We start from the raw sequence: 26929 nt of genomic DNA, 5'->3' as shown, positions 1-26929 counted from the left end.
GCTGACCTAGTACTGGATTCACAAGAGGTTTCTATCTAACCCCAGTACTAAGCCATCCATCTACTATTCATCTTATATGTATGTAGTAGGCGGAGGCCTGGAGAACAAGTGGCTCATCAACTTTGGTTGTTCGCGTCATATGACTGGAGATGTATCATAGTTCTCTAGGTTTACCCCAATGAAGTCGCACGAGTACATCACATTCGGGGATGATAGAAAGGGAAGAGTGAATGCCAAATATATGGTAAAGATAAATAAGAGTTTTACTCTCAAAGATGTGACTTTGGTGGAGCATCTAAGATACAATTTGTTTTCTGTATCTCAGTTGTTGGATGAGGACTTGAAAGTGCACTTCAAGCGTAATGCTTCCCGAGTTCTTGATTTCTCAGGTGCTTTGATTTGTCAGATTTCTCAAGTTAGGAGAGTTTTTAGATTTGATTTTTCTGAGTTTTTTGGTTCTTCTTGATGTTTGATTGCTCAACCTTCTTCTAAATTTTGGATGTGGCATAGGAGGCTATGGCACATAAGTTTTGATTTTCTCTCTCGATTGAGTGCCCTAGGCTTGATCAGCGGATTGTCCAAGCTCAAGTTTGAGAAGAACCTTGTTTGCACTCCTTGTCGATATGACAAGATGGTTGTCGCCTCTTACCCACCAGTTAAATCTGGTGATGACTGAACGACCAGGAGAACTTCTTCAAATGGACACTATTGATCCATCCCTAGTTCATTCGGTGGGTGGAAAGTGGTATGTATTTGTCATTGTTGATGACTACTTTCGCTACTCTTGGATGTTTTTTCTTGTGAGCAAGGATGAAGCATTTTCACACTTTCGGAGCTTAGCTTTGAGGTTGTTCAAGGAACTCTCTGGTGCATTGAAAGTAATTTACGGTGATAATGGTACTGAGTTTAAGAACTATCTCTTTTATGCTTTCTACCTTGAGCATGGCATTGAGCATTAATTTTCTGCTCCACGTGTTCCTCGGCAGAATTGTGTGGTTGAAAGGAAGAATCAAACTTTGATTGAGATAGCTAGAACGATGCTTGATGAGCATAGGATTTTTAGGAAGTTTTAGGAAGAGGCTATTAGCATAGCTTACTATATCTACAATCGGATTTTCTTGCGCTTGATTTTGAATGTGACATCTTATGAGTTGCGCTTTGGGAGGAAGCCGAAGGTTCTCACTTGGGAGTTTTTGGTTATTGTTGCATCATCATAAAGCGTGACAGTCTTGACAAGGTTGAGTCATGTTCTTCCGATCAGATTTTCTTGGGCTATTCTATTCATGGTCATTCTTACAGAGTTTATAATCTTGACACTAACACCATCATGGAATCATGTAATGTGACCTTTGATTAATCAACCCCCTATGTTAACTCTGCTCTTGAGTGTGCAGGTGATCAAGAGATGAGCGAAAGTATATTTGTAGATGGCGACCTTCCAGCTCTCAGTGATGATGAGGATGATCCACTATTTCCTTCTATCACACCTGTTTCAGAGCTGGCTCCTACTTTTTCTACACTAGCAGAGGGTCCTGCAGCCTCTGTATCCACTTCAGCTGCTTTTGAGCATGTACCAGCAGCATTTGAGGAGGAGATCGTCTCACAACGCGAGGCTTCTCAACATGTTCAGCGGCAACATCCTCCACATTTGATGATCGACGACCTTGGTGAAAGGGTAACGAGGTCCAAATCTACTCAACATGCTCATTTCATTGATTCTGTATTTTTTGCTTCTTTTGAGCCCCATGATGTTGTACACACTCTTTCTGATTCAAATTGGGTTAATGCCATGTATGAAGAACTAGAAAATTTTGAGGGAAACCAAATTTTAGTCCTTGTAGAACCATCTCCAAATATTCATATAATAGACAAAAAAATGGGTTTTTAAGAACAACTAGGGGGATGATAAGTCATTAGTTAGAAACAAAGTTAGATTTGCGGCCCAAGATTTCACTCAAATATAGGGAATAGATTTTGGAGACCTTTGCACCAGTAGCTAAATTAGAAGCCAATAAGAATTCTCTTGCATTTTCGGTTTCCCAGGGTTTCAAGTTTTATGAAATGGGTATGTGATGGGGTCGGTGGATAAAACCTTATTTATCTTTAAGCATGACAATGATTTTCTACTTGTTCAAATATACGTGGATGATATCATTTTTTGTGGCTCTTCTTATGTACTTGTGGTCAAGTTTGCAGAAACTATGAGCAAGCAATTCGAAATGTCTATGATGGGTGAGCTCAACTTCTTCCTTAGACTTCAAATCAAGTAATGCAAGCAAGGTACATTCGTCCACCAGATAAAGTACACCAAGGATTTGCTGAAGAAGTTTGATATGAGCGATGTGAAGCCCTTGGCGACATCAATGGCTCCCTCGACCGCACTTGATTTGGATGAAGATTATAGGCTTCTTGGTTCAAGATAGTGGATTAGGGAATACTGTATTATGTTTTTGGTCTGTTAAACGTTTAGCTCATGATAGAACCTTAGAGGAACATATGTTCCTTGTGTTGTAAAGATACTATTTGATTTGATCTAGTAAAAACTTGGTAATGTGTGCAATTTGAATACTATTGAACAATTAAGTTTTTTGTGCTAAAATGTAATCCAATACATTTATTTTGATACTTCATGTGGTTTGCTAAAGAAGTGAACCTATGGTAGTTAAAACTAGCTTGAGGATAAAACGAATTACAAAGCAATGTGCCTACATGATCCATTTTGCTTTAATCACTTGATCTAACTAAGTCTTGGTTTCATTAGTGAGTGCTTTACAAAGTCTACTGTCATGAATGCTTATTTGCCTAGTTCGATATTGAAGTTTTCTAGTTCTTAATGTCTATATTGCCTCGACACAAGGGGATGCTTATGTGGTGGTCACTTTTAATATGATTCGGCTATGTAAACTTAAATGCGCAAATAATTCTTCAGAATTAGCTTGTAAAGCTTAATGCTCTTATGTCACTATCTCTTTTTGAGCCTTTATGTGATTGTGAGCTCCACATTCTACACTCCATAGCCATTTGATGTTTCTAACACTTGCAAATGCTATACGGTATACTTGTAAAGCTCATTAGATTTGCATATTTATGCATTGCATGGTCTTTTATCCTTGATGTTTGTATTGCCAAAGAAAGAGAAAATATGAACTAAACCACAAAGAAGAATCTTGCATAATGAAATCGTGCATTCATCAAGGGGGATTTTTTTAGATCTTATTAAGCTTTTGAGGTTTTTGGCTTCTCTTTGCTTCTATTTCGGGCTTTTGCAATCTTTCCTATGTCAAGTGATATCTTTTACTCTTCCTTGAGTTTTTATCACTTGGATGAGCTTTTCTTGTTGAATTTCTTCAAACCAAAATATTTGTGCTTTGAGGGTTGTCAATGCACTCATCAAGTGAGAAATTGAGAAACTAAGTTAAAATGTATATGGTTTATATGTGATGAGTGATTGACAAGGTTGCTATTTTTGATTTGATGATTTTGAGATTGCATGAGCATGCTTATATACTGCAATTATGATCTTGACTAACCAAAATTGCAAAGAAAATGGAATTGACACTTTTGTCTCTGAGTCCAGCCAAATTGCACTCGTCGGACGATTTGGCGCTGGAAATCTTGTACACGCCGGATGGTCCGGCGCTCAGGAAGGTTTCACACCAGAGCATTTCAATTCAGAGGCAAAAATTCATGTACACGCTGGAAGGTCCGACGATGAGTTCCTGTGCACACCGGACTAATTTTTCCAGAGAGGTTGCAAAGCTGGTCCAGTGAAGACGTACACGCCAGATGGTCCGATGATGGAGTAAAGTGAACACCAGACTAATATCACAAGAGAGGATGCAAGATGGCTTGTCTAGTGAGAATGTACACGCCGGATGATCCGGCGATTGGATTTGTGAACATTGGACTAATTCCTTTAGAGAGGTTGCAAAATGATTTGTCTGATGAGTTGAACACGCCGGATGGTTCGGCGCTCCGGTGGAATGCACATTGGATCATCTAATGTTCACGATTTTTTTAAAAATGTTCTTTCAATTGAGGATTTTGATTTTGGATAATTTATAATGGTGTTAGGGATGCACATTTGCTTATCTTACGTTGTGCAGATGATGGATGCAACTTGGTGATCGACGGCAATTTGATTGGGGCTAAGCGAGGAACTTAGTGTTGGACGATCGAGGAGGTCGGACAAAGTCGAGATTTATCCTAACTGTACATATGGAGGTCAAGCAAAGCGTGAGAAGGTGAAAGAAGATGGTGTGTTTACAAAGTCAAGTGAAGGGGATACTAGTGCAAGTGACAAGGCAGCTCGAGGAATCGAGAGCGGGAGAGACTTGTCGGCGGTCAGGATCACAAGACAGAGTACACATGTTAATATCGGGAAACTTTCTTAAGGTGTAAGCAAGTGGCGGTGAGTCATACTTTGAGATGCGTGCAAGGCAGTTTTACGATTTGGTCTCAAAACCGTGGAAGGATGGAGTGTACGTGTCATCATTACGAAGTTTGTGTCAAGGTGAAGCTAAGTCATAAAGGTGTCACGGTCGTCTGATGGACAAAGAAAAAGTTAGACGAAAATACTCTCAGTGGTAGGTAGGAATGTATTGGAAGATATGAACATTTTACGAACAATCTAGGAAACTCAGGGGTCAAGGAACCTAGACTATAAAGAGAAGGGGAGGGATGGTTGAGCCCTTTGAGCCAGCCATATGAGAGCCTTGTTATAGCGAAAATGACCCTATTAGGTTATGATTATGATTTTGGTGATTAATGATAACATAGTTATTGGGACTAACATATTTGTTAAGAATATATGTTAGTATGACTCATGGATGTAATACATAAAGAAACCACCATAGTCGGAACAAAGTTTAGTTGAATTAGAAAATTCATAGGAAAAATGACTACACCAGAAGGTCCGGCGCAGAGGAGTTGTGAACGCTGGAGTGTTTTCTTGCCAGTGTTTTTACATGCCGGATGATACGGCGATGTAAACGTCAAAGCATTTCTGAGTTGAAGCCTAAGGATGGTACACGCTGGAAGGTCCAGCGATTGAAGTGTGCACGCTGGAGTTTACGACGGAGCAATTGTTACACAGAAGATTGCATCAGTGGGAAGACCGAGAGACTACAAGTCGGAAGGTATAGCGATCGGTAGTGTGCACGCCGGAGTATACACCAGAGCATTTGTTACAGAGAAGATTTCAAAGTTCGGTTTGGTGTAGTTTAACACACCGGATGATCCGGCGATGAAGCAAAGCAATGACGGAGTATTTTGCATTGAGAAAGACGTGAGATGGCTCATTTGAACATGCCGGAAGGTCCGGCGATGGAGTTGGTGAACACGTCGAAACATCCGGTGTTCACAGATGCTTTGAGTGAAGTTCTGACGGCTAGTTTTGGAAGATGTACATGTCGAATGGTACTGTGAGCACTATACTATTTATACCGGATCATCCGGCGTATACAATGATTTTAAACTGTTAGGGTAACGGCTAGTTGGCAGGTTTAAGGCTATAAATATCTACTCACTCGGCCATTTAAAGGTGCTGGAGTCTAGAAAAACTCATATATACTTGAGAAGACATGTAAGCCATGAAAGTGCTAAACGTGTTCATCCAATACAATTAGCACACCATTAGAGGAGTGATTAGTGCTTATAGGCCTAGAGAGAAATATTAGTAGGTGCTGGAACCTAGAGTGTGAATCAAAGAGTGATATAACCGTGTACTGAGAGGTACACTGGTGCCTTAGAATCTTAGTGACTCACCAGTAACTTGATAGCGATCACTAACCATCATATTTTGTTATGTTAATGCATCCTCAAGTATGTAATATAATGGAAGATAATATATGAATATATATATATGTATATATTATGGCTTCAAAATGTTGAAAGTATCTTTTTACCATGCATACAAATTGGGAAAAATAACCCTTCATTGTTGTTCAGACAGTTTATATAAAGTTTAGGGGTATTTCAGATATTTCTCAATTTACAACAATACTCGGCATCTAATCAGCAATTCAAAAAGCCAGACTGATCCAGCTTCTCCAGGAAGCCAGCAATAAGCTAGCTTCTGCATAAGTTTCAGCTGTGCCAAACAAACAGGATCTCTATTGTCAAAACTCCAGTGATATGCACACTTACGAAATTGCGCAAACTAATGCTCGCATTTGTTTCTCCAAAATTGACATTATCTCCCAGTTTATGCAGGTGGTCGCTTTTCGAAACGAAATAGATGAGGCTAAAATGGCAAAACGACTTTCGGACCCCAACCATATCTCCAGTTCAGTAGCTCTTTCAGAACAAAGAAAGGATATAATAAAAAATGAGGTTCTAGACTCAACCAGAAACAGCAACAATCCATGATCCTGTCGTGAACAATGACACAATGGACATCTAGAACGTCCACACAACAGAACCTTAAGTTTCAACAGCCAGCTAAAACATAGAAATTAACAATGTACAAATGGCGCTTCATCAAACGTTGGATTCAACCCCCCGTAATGGACACAGCAGCAATAATCAGATCTCATTTTCTAAACTGATGCTGGAAAAAGACATCATTTTCTTCCAGTAAACAGATCGAGCACATCAGCCAGGACCGAAACATCTGGGCTGTTGAACCTGTACCATCACGCGATTACAAAATTAACAAGAGCTTCCAGTTCTTTCCAACTCTCTTCATGTTAAATGCTTCGCCCTCCTTTAATAAATAAAGACATACTTCACTATATGCACTGTGTTTTCCCAGATCAGATACACTACACAGGCTCACAGGGCAGCTCAAACATCAGTTACAACAGTAGCGCAAAAATTTTGGAGTGAAAAAAGATTATATGATCAACAGTTTACTGTACAATTATACAACAAGAACTCTTTTGAACCGCGAGTTTTGTGGTTGCTTATGTATGCCCTCTGATTCTAGGAAAAACTCCTGAACCCCACTGGACCTTGGAAGGGGTCATGGAAGAGCCGAAAAGATTGTAATTTACTCAGCAGTTACATGTTACCTTTGGATCAGCATTCACAATGAAAGGCAGGGCTAGGGAAACATCTATTATCAGGTGCTATCTTTCTAATGCTTATCTCACTAATTGCTTGGATCATGTGAGGAGATATGTGTATCCTGTCCATCAGATTTGCTTTGGGGGCCTCAAGGATTGCCTTTGGAGGAGATAATGCCCATTGGATTGCCCAAATGGCAAGAGGCCGCATGTATATGAGCGACCTATAGTGCCCATCTGTAGTCCATCCTTCTGGTGTTTGGAACCAATACCTGCAGTACGTAGGAAACTTACGTTATATATAACAATATCATTCAGCATGACTCAACAAACACTAAAAATTCCATTTGGATTCGAGGAATTAGATATTATTCGAGGAATCCAAATTCCATTTGGATTCGAGATAATTTGGCACGCGTTGCTTGTAGAAAGCAACAGCTCACTACCCTAGAAGATTGGGGAATAACAAAATAAACTAAGAAGCAATAGAATAATATCTAATTCCTCGATTTTTCACGGAACATAACAAGCACCAAAAAATACAAGAGTGCCAATGCTAAGTCAATGTGAAAAGTTGCATCACTGCGAAATCTGAAATTGTTCAATAATGTACAAGACAGTGCATACCCATATCCCTCTTCTGACCATCCAGCAATAAAAATTCCTTCCGCAGTGGTAAAACCTTGATGCTCCATTCCATGTAGCAGCATATTTGCAGCAACAGCATATGTAACACCAGTCCAGATTTCACGAGATTGCATGCACGTCTCATCCACCTTTCCCTTTGGAGTCATACCATTTACAGCTCCCATCCGTCCTCCTTTTACCTTCATTACATTTAATTCAAATATTTTCTGCAGAGCACTTCTTATCTTGTGCTCATCAAAAAGTGGGGGCAAGCCTGACGAGGCAGTGTACCACTGCCCTGCCAGCTGATCGGCCTGGATGGATCGGCTGTTGCTACTTGAGCCACTGTCGTAATTGAAGTACGACCCATTCCATAACTTTGCCTCATACACTGCTTTGGCTTTTATAAACTTGAGTTTGTACTTTTCAGCGAAGTGACGATCCCCAAGACGATGAGCCATTGTAGCTGCAGCTTGAAGTGCAGCAAGCCAGAGACCACCACAGTAAGCACTAATTCCGTGAACAGTCCAGGCATCATAGGTTTGATCAGGAAATCCATCATTCTCAATAAGACCGTCACGATCACGATCAAATTGATCCATATAGTCCATAGCAGCACAAACTGCAGGCCAGACATCTCTACCAAATGACATATCACCTGTAGCAGCGAAGTCTCTATATATCTGGAGCACAAACTTGGGGTTTAGATCTTTCCATTTGCTTGTATCGTGTATGTTATACGCATTCATTTCATGCCACGGATCATGTGTTCCTAGGTCATGAGGAACGGCACCTTTCACCTTGCGGATACCTGAAGTACCATCCGCCAAAAATTTGACTCTTCGCCGATCTTCATACAGAACAGCATTGGCAAAGTCACGTTGGATACTCAGCTCTATTTTTGGGAATAAATCAAGGAGAGCAAAGGATGCATAGAAGTGCACATCGTACGTGTTCCACATGATGTATTCCACTCCTTCCAGATACAAGAACTTGCCAACATTTTCAGGGCCATCCTTGGAAATTAAGTAAGGAATTGGCTCTTCCGACTTAAGTCCATTGGTTTGTTCTAGCATCTGCGATCCATGAACCGCTGCAAATTTTGACACGCTACGCTCTTCACCATTAGTCGTGTAACCTCCATCAGAGACTTGCTCCGCCGTCAGCTTGGCATGGCTATCTTTAACAGATTCCGGCTTGGTCCCTTTAGTACCCCTTTTTGAGGACTTCAGTTGATTAGAACCAGGACTTGTTTTCTCATCAATAGCTGGGGGTTGACCATCTACATGACCAGAACGGAAAAATTAAGGTTCCTCTCACTCAAAAAGCAAGGGAGTAGACATTAAAGGTTAAAAGAAACTCAGGCAATGGCAACATAGCATCCAGAACTAGAAATAATGTTGGAACCATAAAAAGTAAGACGAAATTATCCCCATGCCACTAAAACGTGTTGGTTATCTGAGCAAGCAGCAATCACAAAGTTAGATACAGCATACCTGTCCAAACAGTCCCCCCAGCTACCAGAAAGTAAAGCTCGTTAAAAAGTGTGAACTTATACCTGCAAGCATTTTGACACCCAAATATTTTACAGTCAGATTTAAACAAGATGATGACTAGCACATTTCTTAAGGGGATAAATGATATATCAGGTAAATATAATAGAACTCATAATGGTCAAACAACAATCTTTATGCTCAACCCATGCACCAAGGTGTAACCTGCTATGCTAATCGAAGTACCACACATAAGGATGAAATGGGAGCATTTGACCAGGATAAAACACTGATAACACATGAGTTTCACATGAAACAGGACCTAAGGAGGAAACATCCATAAGCTGATCGCTAACAGGATAGATGAAAATCACATGACTTCATTTATGGTCATTTCCAATTTCTCAAGGTTTTCAGGTTGAGATGCGCTAGGGAGTTACTTGCATAAGTGATAGTGAGAAGGTACCAAAAGCGGAGGGGTCCCACTTGCAGACTGCTCAATCCCTCTCGTTCCTTGTACATGCATGGCAGTACGTGATTAGAGATCTCTTGCATAGCTGGATTTCATTTGGTGCAATATCTTTGTGTCTCTGGTAACGTAGGTGGTAACACAGTTTTCAGGTCGAGGTGCGCTAGGGAGTCCATGTGGTACTGGTTGCAGAGGTTGGTTCGGATGAGGAGTTGGTTGTTAGGGTGGTTAGCGATGTTTGCTGATGCAGACTAGTATAGATTCCATAGCAAGCATTACTGGGTCTGCCATCAGCAATAGTATATAGGGGCAAGAAAGGTAAAGTACATACCATTCCGGAAGTCTTTCATCCTTGAGAATTGGATTTTGCCACTTCTCTATTTCTTCTTCCCAAAGTCTATATTCTACAAAAGCAAGGAGAAAGAACGTCCAACAGCATAGGTCAGAACGTAGAAGATCGAATAGTCTTCCCAAAGTTGAATAGGCACAAGATTAAGAACTCAAACAATTGACAAAAGAAAACATACTTGTTAAGGCATCATGTACCAAATTACCAGCTGATCTCTCAGAAGTGCCATAAAATTGGGTGTACCTCCTGCAACATGAGACCACCTTTATCAATTGTCCTCATCACGGTTAGAAGACAATACAAGCATATTAACTCCTAGTATATCTTAAAGTAATCACTTGTCCAGCAATGCTGAACTCTACATATTCCTAGGTAAAACCCCACAACAAAAAGCTGGAGCATGAAAGAGAAGAAATTACTGCAATGGCCTAATGGAAAGGCCTATTCTGAGTTTCTGACATGTTTAATGAAATACAACCAAATAGAAAGAACCACATCATTTCTCCAATGAGATGCATAGCCAAGTGGTAAGTGTTATTTTAAAAGTTGGATTTGCACCAAAACAAGTATATTTGAATAGCTTAGTCAAGATGCGAATCGCTAGAATCAAAGATGCGTCTATTTTATCAAAACAAGAGAACACCAACCTGTTATATGTGCATCCCTTCTGAAACTTTACTTTAGGTGAGGACCAAGCCAAACCAAACGCTATAGTACATCTACCATGTGGCTCTACCCATGTTGAGGCTGAGACAGCTGCGCAGAGCTTATCGCCTGGAGAAGAAGGCATGCTGGAACCGGTACTGAAATTTTCCTGGTCAAAGTGGCCATTCTGAAGGATGATGTAGATAAAACAAAAAAAAAACAAAGAAATGAGATTATGATAAGAAAATAGAACTGCTGTACTTAAAAGAACAAGTCACCGAACAGCTGGTAAATATTGAAAAAATGTAGAAATAATTACCTGTACCATGGTATCCCACATTTCCTTTGCTGAAATATGGTTATCTCCAGAAAGGCCAAATACTGGCAAGACTGTCACATTCACATTCTGAGTTTCACAGGCAGCAATAGCAAAAGTGACGGGAGGATTATCTTTTGCTGTTCTGCAATATATACCAGCTTGTCAGCTTGCATATGTATAATATATTATAAAAAAGATCCAGTAAGTGGTTATCATCAATTAAAAGGAGACACGGTTAGAAACTTACTTGTGATGAAGAAGCACTCCTGACACTCCATCTTCCCCACTGCCCATATCAAAAGATCAAATCATGAGTATGGACAATCCAAAAGGCTGAACAGATATAAAATATATATACAGATCTACTTACATGAAAGGCTCGTTGTAGTGGCCTCCTGTATGATGCGAAAAACCTCCAATGGAGTTCTGTCATTGAGTAAGAAATTTATCACTGAAAGGACACTTTGAGAATGAATAATACTTTGGTTTACAATGGGATTGACTTCTATAATATGTACTTCAATATCTAAACATAGTTTCTAGTATATTTAAGTGATCACGGTTATAACAATAAATTATCTGGCCATTTTTCTATATCAAACTAAAAAAAGAATCAACTACCTCCAATGAGCATAAAGCAATGGTGATCATGGACCTCAACCTCAAGAGTAGATCATCAGGGTGATAATGTTTATTAAGATGACCTCAGATTTAAGGATTAGAGTCACTGCTGGGTACTAGAATATACCTTATGAAACTGATGCCAGCTTGAAATTAATTTGCATAAGTGATAGTGAGAAGGTGCCAAAAGTGGTATTGACCATATGGCACAACAACAAAATGTTGCACAAACTAGACGTGCTATATGCAGATAATATGTTATATAAACTACAGAAGCTTTAGATGTGTACTTACCGCCCATGTCATTAAGAGGCTTACTTTTGCACGGTCTCTCCCAGTGTTCACAAGCTATAATGAATATAACCAAAAAGAAAGATTGTCACGGAATGTAATTGGATTGAAAGGTTCTGTTCATATTAACAACAACTGATGAAAAACAGATAGCAAAACTCGGTTGACATATCTACTACCAGTGAACTATTCGTTTACTACGAATGATTGCACCTCCAAAATTTAAGTATGACAGAGATTCTTTTATGTCCAACTATGTTCTGAAACAGTAAAATAAATTTTACACTAAATGATATTTCAGTGGCTACAGACTGACCATATGTAGACTCCATTTAATGGGAATATCTTGCATGAAGGTATCAGAGTAGGATTGAACAAACCCTTGCTAGGAAAAGGAAGCTACTAAAAGAATCTACCTACTACTGTTTCCAGATTAGCATAAAAATGATTCAGTTGCCCACTTACAGTGTACACAAACACAGATGTAGGAAGGCTGCTATCCTTGTAATCATGAGGAATGAACGGTGATATCTGGCGACAAGAGATTTTAAGGTCTGGATCTGGTTCACCTGCATTCATGAAAAACTTCGTTAGACTCCTGAGTTCCAAGCATGTCCATCTACTGATTCAAAAAGAAAAGAATGAAATCATCATGCCACCAACACATTGGCAGCTTCTTGAATTACAATGCCCCCTCTTAAAGCATCAAAGCCTCTTAGTAGACATAATTTCAAAAATTATAAAAAGAAAATCCCTGGTGCAGAACTGCAATAAGCAATGTTACCACACAGGTCCACAATGGCATACCATCATAAACAGTCCATGCCCGCGGGAACAGCGCATGATAGGTCGAGCGTTGACCACTCAAGTTCCAGTCCCATGAAGAAATTCCAGAGTCATTATGTTTCCTAAAAATCACAAAAAACATCAAACGAGTGTCCTCCTGCATAAGACACAACATGAAAACACAATATCTGACTACAAGAGTGGTTCATTCAATACAACAAGCCATGCTACACCAATACAGTACCTTACTTAAACCAAAATTAAACATCAAAATTGCAACAAATATATCATCATTTAGAAGCTAGAGTAAGTTTGTTGACACTTTGCACAAGAAAGTAGGGTCTTCAATTACCAAATGCGCATAAAACTAAAATGCAACTCATCAACATAGAATGAAAGTTGTTCCGTTTAGATAGATTTCAGAAGCTAAACAATGAAAATAGACATGGGCAATCAGGAAGAATAAGCGTAAGGAGACAAGGTTAGCTCAGCAAGAATATGGTTGTGAATAAAACTAAATCATCATCAACAGAAACTTACTTCAAACCTTCATGATGTCCAGGAGCCAACACTGATGAGTATTTCTTATTCCCACCGTCTCGAGATACAAAAATCTGGAAGAGCATGATATTTAGTAACTGTTCATGTCCTGAGCCTTAATGTTAGAAAAAAATAATGATGAGAGTAGACAGTAAGGCAAAAAGACTGAAAATTTTTACAGTGGTAGGTGTAAACTGTAATCTATCTGCAAGATAGCATAATATGCATCAATGCATGAGTACTTGATTAAGAGTGTACTGAGACACTAGAATAGGCTACGCTTCTTTCAAAATCTCTCTGAGCAAGACCTAAAGTTATTATGCCTACTACAGAAATGAAATGGATTATTGAAGGTTGGCATATCAGAAGAGCAAGAAGTCAAGCTAGAAGAAAAATACCCCCTGCAACCATAGTTTCATGAGTCAGTGAAAATGAAAGTGTCGCTGTTCCAACTATGAACAATAAGCAACCGACCTAGACATCATAACCTTGGTTGCGTACAACCATTGAGAAAAGTTAAGAGTTGTGCCGGCTTAGCAAGGAAATGTCATCTTATCTCACTCCGAAAGAAGTGCTGCGATCGCACAAATTCAAATATAGTACTCAATTTACGAGTGGAACTCGAAAGATGTTCATTTGAGTAATGCTTTGAGCATCTAGGGCATCAAAAAGGCATCTCATTATGCGTATAAAGACTCAAAACAAGCATTGCAAATCTATCTCTTACAAGTTACGACAATCTAAAGTTGATCAGCATGCAACAGCAAGATAAGATGGAAGCATTACAGAGAACTGGTTCTCCAAGACCGGCGAATTCTCACACAGGCCAGGTATGATGTGCCAATTCTTGAACTCTCCCCTGAAACCTCTCGAAATGCTACCGCTCCTGCAAAAGCAATCTACTGATGTCAAGACACAAAATCCTTCAGGATGCAACAACGTATGATGGTTAGAGAAGCAAAAGCATCAGCACAGGTGGACACACCCCATCCCACCAAGCGGCACGCCCTGCGAAGCTGATGGCTTACAGCGCTCTTTTGTGAATGGATCGATTGGAGCTTTCTGCAAGCACAACAACAGATTCCATTCTGTCACCACACAACCTTCTGACACATGATGTTTGACACAAATATGCATAGGAGTAGCTGATGTTACCCTTCCATGTGAAGCCTCCTCCCGGACATACGACCACAATCTCAGGCCAAGGCTCATCTGAAATTTTCACGTTGCAAAACCAAAACTTAGCAGATAGACGAACTACAGCAGGAAAAACCAAATCCGTGTAGCATACCATTTTCATCGCCTCCATGAAGGTGACGCTGAACTCCTTGAGTATGTTGGCGTGGCTGTTGAGCCGCCGCCGCCACGCCTGCTCCGGCGGCGCCCCGCCATCGAAATCCAACTGCAAGAAACAACGTCCCCGCGTCACATCAGCCCCGCGCCGCGAACCACCGAAACAACACGAGGAAAAAAATCGCGGCGATCGAGGATCGAGCAAACTGGTCTCTCACCAGCTGCAGCGTGGTCCGGCCCACGTACTCCTCCGCCGGCCACGAGTTCCTCCGGCAGTGGAAGATGTTGCCGCTCACCATCTCCGCCCGCCTCCTCTCCTCCCACACCAAATGCCAATCCCCACCCACCCCCACCCCACTCCGCTCACCGCCGCAGGCCCACCCGATCAGACCGTCTCGCGCCGCCCGCCGCCGATCGGAGGTGCCAGCCCCCGGCCCCGAGGTCGCGGCCGACCCAGAAGATCCGCGGGTGGGACGCCCTCATTCGCTGCTCCCGCGCCGACCCAAACGGCCCCCGCGACCACTCCTCATGCCTCCCACCTCCGCGGATCGATTCGGCGCCGGCGTCGCTCTCGGGATCGGTTGGGTGCGGTGCGGCCGCGAAAGGGCGCCGGCTGGATTGGACCGAATCCAACCGGTTTTTCCTCTCCTCCCGTCTCGCCTGCGTTTCCCCGCGCGTGCTCGCGCCGCGCTGCTGTGGAGTCGTTCGCGCGGTGCGCGGAGCAGCTGCGAGGAAGACGACGGAGCACTGGAGCGGACTTCTGGAAGAGGAGAGGAGTACTAGTAGTACTTTTTCCACCTGGGTGGCGGTAACAACTTCGGTGGTTAGCGGTTGTTTGGTTCTTGTCTTTTCGGTTAAATTCTGAAAATTGGGTTTCTGTTTAGATCAAGATTAAAATTTAGCTGTACTTTAAAAATTTTGGCCGCTAAATTTTTTTATAACAAAATTAGATAAGATTTTAATATCTAAAACTGCCATCTTAATCTTTAGCTAGCCTCAAACAAATACTACTTAACATGTCTAAATTTTGGAATGGTTCTAATTTTGATATAATCAAATTTTAGTTTGATTTTTTATGGGCGAGCATCAAATAACCTCTTAATTTTCTTTTCTTTGGACGGTTGTTTGTGGTTTCGATTTCAAAATCCGTTGAGTTCAGGTGAATTTAATGGGAGTAGCCAGATGCGTCCAGCGAAAGTTATCGAGAGACCGAACCTGCCGGTATTTTTGATGGGATCGGAATCTTTTTGCCTTTTGTGTGGTGCGCATTCATGTCGGTCTAAGTTAATTAGGGTGTATTTGATTTAATGGACGAGGTTATGTTATGGAATGAAATAGAATGAGAGGTGTAAGTAGAGTGTTTGTTTTACAATGAAATAGAATGAGAGGTCTAAGTAGAGTGTTTGTTTTAGAGTGTGTTTTGTTGGAGGATAAGATCGGATGAGATAGGATTATTAATGTTTTGTTAGATGTTGTAATTAATTTTTTTTATATAGATAGGATGATTTAATTTCTTATTTAGCTAGATAAATAGAATTTAGATATAGTTAGCTAAAATTATGTAGGATAGGTTGATTATATATTTAGTTTTTTATTAAAATATAATTATGTGAGATATTATTTTGTTGATTTAGTTGTAATGAATATAACAGTTTAGGAGATAATATCATTTTAAACGTGCTAAAAGTATATTTACTTTAACTAACCAGAATATAGCATGTCAGCAGAAATAAAACTCATTCAAAACATAGATTTCTTCATTCGACAATTTCATAGAATGAGTTTATTCAGCATCTGAGAAGAATATTCCTTTAAGTAATCATCTCATCCAGTAATATCGATGGGAGATGATCATCTCATTTTTATTATTTAGTTAAAATGATGAGAGAATAGGTTAAACAAGATATGAGAATATTCCCTCGAGATGCTAACAGGGCGATCCGGCCAAAACCGCGGACCGAACGATCCATATGCTGGACGGGGGCGATCAGGTCTGTGCGTGTGTTCAAATCTTTTTATTTGACTCTAGATTTTGATTAGGAGTATAAGAGTAGTTTAAAAATTCTAAATAGTTTTAAAAAAATTAAACTATTTTAATTATTTTGGTCTAAAAAGTCTAAGCCAATATTTAATTAAAATTCTCCAAATTTTTTATGTATCTAGCAATTTTTAATATCTCAAATAAATTCTCCAAAATAAAAAAATCACTAATATTTTTCTAATGTGATGTATTAATTTATAAAAATATTTTCAACCCTGGTAATTTGGTGAAAAATGAGTTACTTTGTAATGCTCTATTTATATGCTGTTTTATTATTTTATATGATATTCTCTTTTTAATTCAATTTTAATTCAAATAAACTTAAGCATATACAAATTAATCTAAATGTTGCACAATCAAAAGGTAAGTTTACCAAAAGATCATCATAACCAACTGAGCTCATCTAGTTCATCTAACCAAATAGAAAACTAGCTCATCATATCCACTATAATCCTATCGATCAAATAGAAAATTGAGTTATCTCATCTATAACAATCAAACAGAAAATTAAATCATCTTATCTTGAAAAATAGGATGATCTTATCACATCTAATATCGTCCTCTAACCAAACATACCTTAAAAGATGAGATAACCTATTCATGTTTGGTTGAAAGGATGAAACCACCATAGCATACAAATTTTGTACCGTTGAATCGGGATGATATGACCCTAAGTCATCTTCCCCAATGTTACTGTGCACAGGGCATATGACAGTGTTGACAACCATGACGCAACACTACCTCCGATCTCAAACTCCAGTCAGCACCAATCCAAATTAACAACACATCAATACATGTTTCCACCTCTCAGTGATGATCGCCGCTCAATTAATGTTTTCTTTCTGCATATTTCATCTGAATCAAAATCATCCCACATTGCCGTTGTTCACCGGTCAATAAATCCCATCGCCGCTTTTACCATGATGTGTTCTACCTCATTCGCATTGTCGTCGGCAACCTCCGCCTTTGCCCGCTGCCACTAGAAATCTGCGCACCTCCGAGTGCCACTGCCCTCAGCTCGACCACCTCTCACCTGCTCCTAGTCCCAGGGCCCATTCCATTTGTTTCCCATGCTTGCAAAGTTGGTAGTCGGCGGCGTCGCGTGGTCACACGAGGAGCTGCTTGGTCACATGGACTCAAGGGGACGAAGAGGAACAAAATGATTTGAGTTTTTTGGCGAATGGCGGGATGCATGACATCTAGATAATATTCCTTCGAGCTCATCCCATGCAATACCCTCAACCAAACGCAAGATCAACTCATAGAATGAAGGGAATCATCCTATGCACTCTCATCCAGTCTAATACTCGAAAACTGTTGTGGAGAACTAGAGATATTAAACGTCTAAAATAGATTTGCTACATCTAAGTCGACTGAGATGTTGCAAAAGTCTCGGTCAAATAAAATTGAACTAGATTTCACATGAATTAAGGGGTTAGAAAGGGATTTTGGGTTAGAGTTTAGAAATTTAGGGTTTGGGGTGAAGATTACATGCATTGATGGGTTTAGAGGAGTCGACAAGGAGGCTCAGCGGCCGATGGTAGTGATGGGCGGCGGGCGGTATGAATAGGCGTCGCCTGACACGGTGGTAGTAATCGTCGGTGAGCGGTGGAGGCCGGTAGGGGCGTCATGCTTGCAGTTGTTAGCGATGGCAGCAGTAGGGAGCTGAAGCTAGTCAGGGTGGCGATAGAGGCGAGGGTGAATGGTTAGAGTAAAGAAAAAAAGAATAGATCATGCTGGGAGAGAGGAGGGAAGAGGCGCGCTAGGGGAGGAACGAGGTGTAACATCCCGGGGACCACAGAAACTGGGAGCGCTACTAACCTACCTATGGATCTGTCAAATAAGAAAAAATCGACAACATCTCCCTAAAAACGAATATAATAAAAGTAAACAAACACAGATAGTTATATATAGATATCATCATCACATTAACATAATCAAATATCCTAGCAAACGATGAGCATTCCTCGAACATACTTCCACATCACGACAAGAACGTCAAATAGCAAAATGACTAAGAGTCGTCAATTGGCATCACAACATGACTAAACATAAAGTGGAGGTGTTTGTGCAAACGGTGTGATGCTATCTATCCCTCATGTTTGACATCACCTCACGACATACATGGAAAGATAGCAGAAGTGAGATTCGAAAATCTCAGCAAGCGAATTACTTTAACAAACCATTTAGCTATCGTTGATTAAGCATTCATTTGTAACCAAGATTAGAAATTGAAGTGGTTAACACTATATGAAAACATGACAAAGCCTGATAATTCAACAACAACCACATGCTATCATCCACTAGCTATGAATCACCATAGCAGCATTATTAAAACGTTATTAAAGAGTTTCTTGCAATATAAGAATGACATCGGTGGAATTAAAGTAAAGACATACATATGAATACAAATATATGCATATACCATGCTCTTCCTCACCTTTATCCCTCCACAGGCAACATAAAGGTATGCGTTGTACCCCTCTACAGGCAACATACATCGTTGTACTGGTACAGTGGTGATCATAAGATGACGACATAACTTCCATTGCATGAGATACATATGTATGACATTCTTCATGCACAGCCAACGATATAACTTACAATATATGCATAATACTTTCATAATTACATAGTATACTAAAGAACAACTACAAAGCGACGTACCTCGTTTCTTTCACTTCTTAAATCAAGATTCAGGTAAAATATTAGGGATAAATGCAAACCCCCCCCCCCCAAAAGTCACTTGGATTTTGACTCCCCCCCCCCCCCCAAAAGTTGTTTTGTTGCAAAAAAAACCCCCCAAATGTTTGATTTTGTTGCAAAAACACCCCCAAAAATTCAAAACAAATTAAAAAAATCACAAAAAATTCTAAAAAAAACTAGAGACAATTATAAGACCTTTTGTGAAATTTGTTTTCAAAAATAATATCCTTTGCATCATATTTCATGGAGAGTAAGTTTGAAAAAAAAGAAAAATATGCAACTCATTTATTAATTCGAGTTAAATGCACAGTTAATTATTTACTAATCCAAAAATCTTGAAACAAAATTTTTTAATCTTCTTACATGATCCTCTATCTTGTAAAAATACATGAAATCTTGAAATAGTTATTGTAAAGTGCAGGATTGAGTAAATATGTTGCAGATAGATTAATTCATAACTATTCCATAACACCCCCAAAATTAGTGAAACCACTTTTATTAGTTTACTTAAACAATTATTTGTGTAGAAAAAATAATGGTAGACATGACAAAGTTAAAATAACATGAGTTAATAAATGAGCTGCACATTTTTCTTTTTTTCCAAACTTCCTCTCCATGAAATATGATGCAAAGGATATTATTTTTGAAAAAAAAATTTCACAGAAGGTCTTAGAATTGTCTCTAGTTTTTTTAGAATTTTTTTAATGATTTTTTTATTTTTTTTGAATTTTTAGGGGGTATTTTGCAACAAAGTCAAATTTTTGGGGAGTTTTTTGCAACAAAACAACTTTTGGGGGGGAAAGTTAAAATCCAAGTGACTTTTGGGGGGGGGGGGGTTTGCAGTTTTCCCAAAATATTAAGACAACAAGCTCTTGCATAATCGAAAGACACAACTTCCAATTTAAGGATGTACTTCATGCTTCACATGTGAGGAATATGAACAACTCTAAGAAATAAGACATATCCTACTTTTTTTACCTCATGATTCAGGGAAAACATCTGATCTTCAGAAGGCAGAAAGTAAGTATGGCGCTCACATTTTATTTGACAAATTATTAGTAAGTGCAGCAATTAAAAGATTGAGGTAACCAAATAACAAGTTAAAGCGTAGCCATCTGCTACATTCACTTGCCTTCATCGATGACAAAGGCAGGAACTAATTGCCCCCCAAAGCGGTACCACTTGAACAAGTGCATAAATTAGCACCAAAATATCGCAACAACAAAAGCAAAAGAAGACACGCTTCTACGCCCAAAATCCCCGCATACGAAGCGATATCAAAATCAACGGAGAGACATCTACTGCTTGACTAGCTCAACGATGGGCAAGATCCTCCTCTAGATAGATTGAGGACTAAAAAAATGAAATAAAAGACCGAGCTAAAACACATAGGACAACAATACTATTTATCAATTACTCATAATCCACTCTTCCAACATGAACAAGACAAACACCATAGGGATCATATAGACAAGACCTATGACCTTCATTATAACCATACGATCAAACTCGACACTGGTTAAACCTTAATTTTCATTTTAGGTCGCTGCACACAACGGATTGACCAAAACACTAATCTGATGATGAAAACAATCAATCTCAACTATATACAAGCATCTAAGAACTATGAAGAGATCGCATTTGGAGCGAGATCGCGAATCAACGGTGAAATCTGACGAACTTGTAAAATCCTCCTCTTCTCCTTTCTTCTTCTTCCACCTTCCCTTTCCTATTCCTCATCCTTCCCCTTATTCCTTCTTCTTTATTCTACTTCCTTCCTTCCTTCCTTCCTTCCTCCTCCTCCTCCTCCTCCTTCTTCTTCAATTCCTTTCTTCTTTCTTTTCTTCCTTTCTTCTTTCACGGTTATCTGTCACCCCTTCGCCTCACTATCGTCCCCTACTCCCCTGCACCCTTTGCCTCACTATCCCCCCTTCGCCTCACGGTTGCACCCATCTAGTCGAGCGTTAGTGGGCGCGAGCAACGCCGCACGATGGTGGGAGGCGACTACGGTGGCAGGCACCTGCGGCGGGGCGGTGGGTCGAGCCGGCAGCCAGAGTCTAGGGTTTGAGTGGAGGTGGGTGGTCCAGCTATGGGCGAGCGAATGGATGGGATCAGGTTGAGAATAGATCCACCCGACTTATTCCTTTCTTTTTTTTCTCCCCCAATCAATGGTCTAAATTATTGCGCTCGTTATGGTTTTGTCAAGCATCCAAACGGGACATTAAATAGCAAAACAGAATCATCTCGACAAGATCTACATATCCACGATTTTTGAGCAATGGATCAAAAAGTCAAATTTTACCCTCCCACGGGCCCACGGTGAACATATGAATTTTTGAAAAAAAAACTCGAGTATTATACAAGGAGTGCCAATAGGTCTAACACAGATAGAGACAACAGCAGCGAGGCAGAGGGAGGCGGTGCGCGTCTTGGTCGGGTGTGCCAGTACCGTCGGGATCGATACGTGCGACATCGAGAGAGAGAGAGAGAGAGAGAGAGAGAGAGAGAGAATGGGAAGGGATAAGGTTAAAGGAGGATGGAGTTGAGGTGATTGATCTGAATGGTTGATTCCAAATCTGACAGCTCAAAAAGAGATCGAGAATAAAACAAAATTTCAATCACTTGAGTTGGTGACAAATCCATACTAAAATCCATGTGTAATCGCATATACCATAGAGATAACTAGTAGTGCACACGTGTTTCACACACATGAAATCAGTCCAGGATATAGCAATCTAAAGAAGTAAAAGAATATAGCACAACAACAAAAAAAAGATTTGCACATATGAAATTCACAACATGATCGTGTAATTTCAGGAGGGAGGAGCATGGCGAGTATATGGACAAGAGGGTGGAGGGGACCATATCCTCTAAAGTTGGCCGTCTGTAGCAACGTTGTGAGGAGAATCTAGATGGTGACCGATTTGTGATGGTAGATAGTGAAGGAGGCGACATGTGGGTGGCATCACACCTTCTAGAGAAATCTGACACTGTAGATGAAGTGCGGGAGGTGACGCACCCTCTAAAAAAACCCGGCAAGAAATGTATGAAAGGTAAATATTGGACGTCTAGGTATGGAAGGTGTCGTTGATTGATGAACAACCGATCTTACAAAAACATTAAAGGAATTGGGGATGTTTTGAGTAAACATATCATAGGAGAACACAAAGGGTTTTTATACATGTTTGATCTCCCTTAGGATAATAACCCTACATCATGTTTATCTTGTATTGATTTGAGCATGTTACAAGAGGGTGTCTGCCTAGCCTAGATAGATCTAAACTTAGCCGATGACTTTCTTGCTCAGCTTCGGGTGTCTTTTGGCTTGTAAGACTTCTAATGGCTTGTTTGTCTCTTTTTCTCTTGTCCTCTACAGGGGCTCTAGGCTCCGTATATATAGGAGGGTGTCGTATATTCTCTGGAGTCTTAGTTCTTGTTCTTGGAGATAAACTTCCCTGTTTATGAGATGCTATATGTACCTATGGATATTTTTTTTTATCTAGGGACCCTCTTTTCAGAGATAATGATATGCCCCGAGAATTATTGGAAACCCTTGGGTGACCAGATATGATAGTTATCTAATAGTCATCGTCAGGCCCCCTATTGGTACGTGAAATGATGTTTCAAAGGATCAAGTACATGGCCAGCAAAGACAATCATTTTGTCCGACCGTTTCATCGAGTAAGACTCAGGTTTCCAATCAGGAATATGCATCTAACCGGGTTTTTTGAGTTTTGAGATCACCTACTCGGGATTTTGAACACATCCGAGTTCTCAAGCGATCCATCAAGAAGGTGTTCCATCGGGGTAGGTTTACTAACCAGTCCGGAATTATCATCATGTCCTTACAAAAGTAATAGAAAGATAAGACTCATCGGTGCATGGCTCGGAAGTTGAACTGTCACAATAAAAATTTTGTGTAGTGATGAAGATATTCTCTACCATGAGTACGACAACGTTACCGTTCCATCTTTTCAACCACTCTGTGCGCCCTGAAAAACCTAGTGGATAAATGACTGCACCGGTTGACTGACACTTTGTCCGCATAAACCAGCCAAAAAGATGCAGCCTTGATGACCGAGCGTCGCTTGGACGTCCGCGGTTCATAATGTGGCCGTGCCCAGAATTAATGCTCAAGAGATGAAGTGACACCGTCTCTTGACCTGTTGGCCTATATAAGCCCTTGGGTGCCAAAGCTCGGCTGCATCAAACCTGAATCTGATAATAGAACCTCCTCCTTCGCCTGAATATACACATTCTTCTCCTGACTATTCCCCTTCTTCCCCTGAGTACTCACTCCACCGTCATCTCCCACTGATTCTAGTTTGATGGTGGAGGTTATCAACATATCCTCTGACGATGAGGCTGAAGAGACGGCGGTGACTCGCGGTGTCCCTGTTAAAGACAGCAAGCCCCTGGCGTCCTCAGTCCAAGACGAGGTGGATTGGGACCTTTTAGATGTGGATATAGAGGGAGAAGAGGCAGTGGCTGGGGTGGAGGAAGAGGATATGTCCGGCAATGTCTCCGTCAAAGATCAAGACACTAGCCACTTCATTCTCTTCATCCTCATGTAATTCAGGCAAGGGCAACTGGAGTAGCCAGAGCAGTGACACCAAAAATGACGGCGGGGAACCAATGACTCTCTCAAACCCTTCGTCATCGGAGATGTCGATGATCGGACGGCGACACTGGTGAGTTTAGCATGGGGACGAAGCGTCGATGACCCCATCCTCTCCTTTGGCATCGATGGCTGGAGAGAGTCAAGGAAGTCTCTCTTTTCTCTTCATGGGGTAGATCTTTTCGGATTTCTCGTAATCCTATTTCCCTTAGTTTTTCTGTAAAAGAGATCAAAATCTTGTTAAATGAAATATTCCTATTTCTACTACAATGCATGTGTATGACTGTGAACCCCCTCATCAATACAAGAAAGTTCTAACAAGTGTTCGGCCTTTGTTTCCTCCGAGCAGTTTAGGGAGTGTCAGGATCTATTATTGTCAGAGGTAAATCCCTGACAATGATTCCGGGGTATGCTGGACAGTGGGCGCATGGACGGTGTTTTAGGAATCAGATGTGTGTGTGTGTGTGTTCGAAGAACTATGGAACACAAGGAATTATACAGGTTTATACCTCCCAGAGGATAATAGCCCTATGTCATGTGTGTGTTATGAAGGATTTCAGTTGAATTAGAGATGATGTCTTAGCCGGGCTCCTCCTCGTCCTCTTCGTCCCTTTATATATAGCAGGGAGGAGGAGAACCTACATGTGGGTCCAAACAGAAGATCTCTACTCATCCTAATATCTAACACAAACCATCATTACAGAGGACCAGGTATATCCACTTGCTCTGAGGGTCCCATGCAACTTGTGTTGTGCACCGCCATGCTGGCCTGCAAAGTTCCGCCCCGCAGTAATTAATGCTACGGGACGGGATAAGGTCCTTTTGTGCCGACTCCATCCACTTGCCTGGTCAGGCTACTGATGGTGTCCCATCTGGCCAGCAAAGTTCTATCCCGCAGCATTTAATGCTACGGTACGGGACATTGCCTTTCTCCGCCGACCTCGTCCACTTGTTTGGTCGGGCTGCCAACAACGTCTCATCCATCATGCGTCACCGTGCCGATCAGCAAAGTTCTATCTCGCAGCATTTTAATGCTACGGGACGGAACAATGCCCAACTACGCCGTCCATGACTTCGTCCACTGATGCAGACGCCTGAGGAAAGAAAACACTTGAGTGGTTTATCAGAAAAAGCGCTCTAGACAAGTTGCGTTAAATCTGGCCCTGCGACCAGTGGGCTGGTCACGGGTATATGCGACTGTGTAGGGAGACTAGTCGTGCGGGTGTTAGACTTGTCGCCATGGCCGCACCCTAGTCGTACAATCGACCAGACCTTGTGTAGTATGCTCCTCTAGTTGCCAGGTCCCCTGCGGAGTCCGTTTAGCTAGGATACCCCTTTACTTAATATATCAACAATTATTAGGATGTTCATCGTGATTACCTTAAGTCAGACTTCGAGCGGAGAACATCTTAGCTTTTAGGCACTCGGGGACATGCTAAATTTATTCGTGTTCCCTAAAAGATATTTCTTCTCTTCTCATCAAAAATATGGCACACACGACAAGTTTTGTGGCCCTAGTATACGTGAAGCCCCCGACTAGTTATCGGGGAAGGATTCCAGGATGGACAATCTAGAATCCCGAGTGAGCGTATGAGTGTAAGTTCTCGAATAGCGGCTTAGTTTTTGAAGCCATCGAATTGAAATAGGCAAAAGAAATATATTGATAATATGACAACTAATACTATAAAATATATCCTAAGTACTTACACATAGAACTTATGAAGTTGGTCGACATTCCAATAATTTTTTTAAGGACTTGATCATCCTCCATAGCTAACTTATATGACCCTACTTGGTTAGACTCGACCACCCTATAAGTACCCTCCGACTTAGGAGATAGCTTGTTGTTGTTTTTCTGGCTCTGTATGAGTCGTACAACCATATCTTCGGGTTCAAAAGATCTTTTGGGGATGTTTTGGTCGTGGTAGCACCGGAGGGCTTCCTGTTACCGTGCAGATCTTATTAGCACTTGCGTCCTTTTTTCTTCGAGAATATTGAGGTCCTCTTGTCTTCTCGGGATTTCATCCTTATCGGTGTATAGTTCAACTCGGGAGAATTGAGCTTTAGTTCACAAGACAACATTGCTTCGACCCTATAGACTAGAAAGAAAGGTGTTTCACCCGTCATCCTGCTGGATGTCGTCCAGAGTGTCCATAGTACATTAGGCAACTCGAAAGCCCATGCTTTAGTGTTGGCAGATAAGCTGTTGAAGACACGAGTCTTGATCCGTTGAAGTACCAAATCATTTGTCCGCTTGACTTGTCCATTACTTTGTAAATGAGCCATGGACACAAAGTAGACTATAGTGCATAATCCTTCGCGGTAATCAATGAACGCCGTACTGGAGAACTGAGGATCATTGTCGGTGATGATCCTACTCGGGATGTCGAACCTTGTCATGACGCTCTTCATGATGAATTTCTTGGTGGCTGCAGAACTAATTTTACCGACCGGTTCAGCTTCAATCCACTTAGTGAATGTGTCAAATTGTGATGAATAGGAACTTGAAACCATCAAACATTACCGGGAAGGGACCCAAAATATCTAGCCCTCAAGTCGTGAATGGCCACGACAAAGGGATTATCTGTAGGGCTTGAGTGGGTTGATGTACGCATCTGCTTTGAAATTGATAGATGGTACACCTTTTTACCAACTCGCTCGTATCATGGAGAGCCGTATGTCAATAGAAACTTTTTCTAAAAGCCATTCCGACCAAGGTTCGGAAAGAAGTGTAAGCTCCGCGCACCCCTCTATGGATTTCCTCGAGTTGTTCTACCTTGCTTCTGAGAAATGCATTTCATAAGTACAACATGAGCTCCTCTTCGATAGAGAATGCCGTCCACCAAGGTATACGTCTTGGATTGACAGGAAATTTTCTTGGTTAGTGCATCGTCCTCAGGCATAACTCGATCTTGAAGGTACTTGCAGATTGGGTCCATCCACGAAACTTCACTTTCGAGCTGAGCTATGAGTTCTCCCGCGACTCCTTTTGGGGCATCGATCCATGGTGAGCCCCCGAGCTAGTTATATATCTCGTAGACCACCATCCATTCAGTTGTGTCATTTGATAATTTCATAGACGGCTTAAAGAGTTTCTTTATGAAAATCCTGGATTGTCCAAGAG

General features: G+C 40.9%; 1 protein-coding gene across 1 annotated transcript; it reads right to left on the bottom strand.

Annotated features, from left to right (window-relative positions):
- Window positions 1-6817: 6817 nt before the first annotated feature.
- Window positions 6818-14785, bottom strand: LOC133907059 (uncharacterized). The gene is made up of 18 exons (XM_062349057.1): window positions 14659-14785; window positions 14439-14549; window positions 14303-14359; window positions 14133-14209; window positions 13934-14033; window positions 13148-13221; window positions 12629-12729; window positions 12287-12390; window positions 11825-11878; window positions 11280-11335; window positions 11157-11195; window positions 10910-11051; window positions 10593-10777; window positions 10124-10191; window positions 9928-10000; window positions 9131-9192; window positions 7635-8916; window positions 6818-7279 (listed from the first exon to the last, which is right to left on the bottom strand). Exons 1-18 carry the CDS (start codon window positions 14737-14739, stop codon window positions 7021-7023), a joined length of 2925 nt encoding a protein of 974 aa, XP_062205041.1. The 5' UTR covers window positions 14740-14785; the 3' UTR covers window positions 6818-7020.
- Between the last annotated feature and the right edge of the window lie 12144 nt (window positions 14786-26929).

This window comes from Phragmites australis, chromosome 24 (genome assembly GCF_958298935.1).
Source record: "Phragmites australis chromosome 24, lpPhrAust1.1, whole genome shotgun sequence".
Taxonomy (NCBI): domain Eukaryota; kingdom Viridiplantae; phylum Streptophyta; class Magnoliopsida; order Poales; family Poaceae; genus Phragmites; species Phragmites australis.
Note: the sequence above shows the minus strand (reverse complement) of the source record. Positions and strands in the feature narration are given on the sequence as shown.

Coding starts and splice junctions, on each gene's coding strand:
- LOC133907059 (XM_062349057.1), bottom strand. CDS start 14,739: ATGGTGAGCGGCAACATCTTCCACTGCCGGAGGAACTCGTGGCCGGCG. Junction 13,222..13,933: donor TCTTGGAGAACCAGTTCTCT/GTAATGCTTCCA, acceptor ATGCTCTTCCAG/ATTTTTGTATCTCGAGACGG. Junction 12,730..13,147: donor GGACATCATGAAGGTTTGAA/GTAAGTTTCTGT, acceptor TGTGATTTTTAG/GAAACATAATGACTCTGGAA.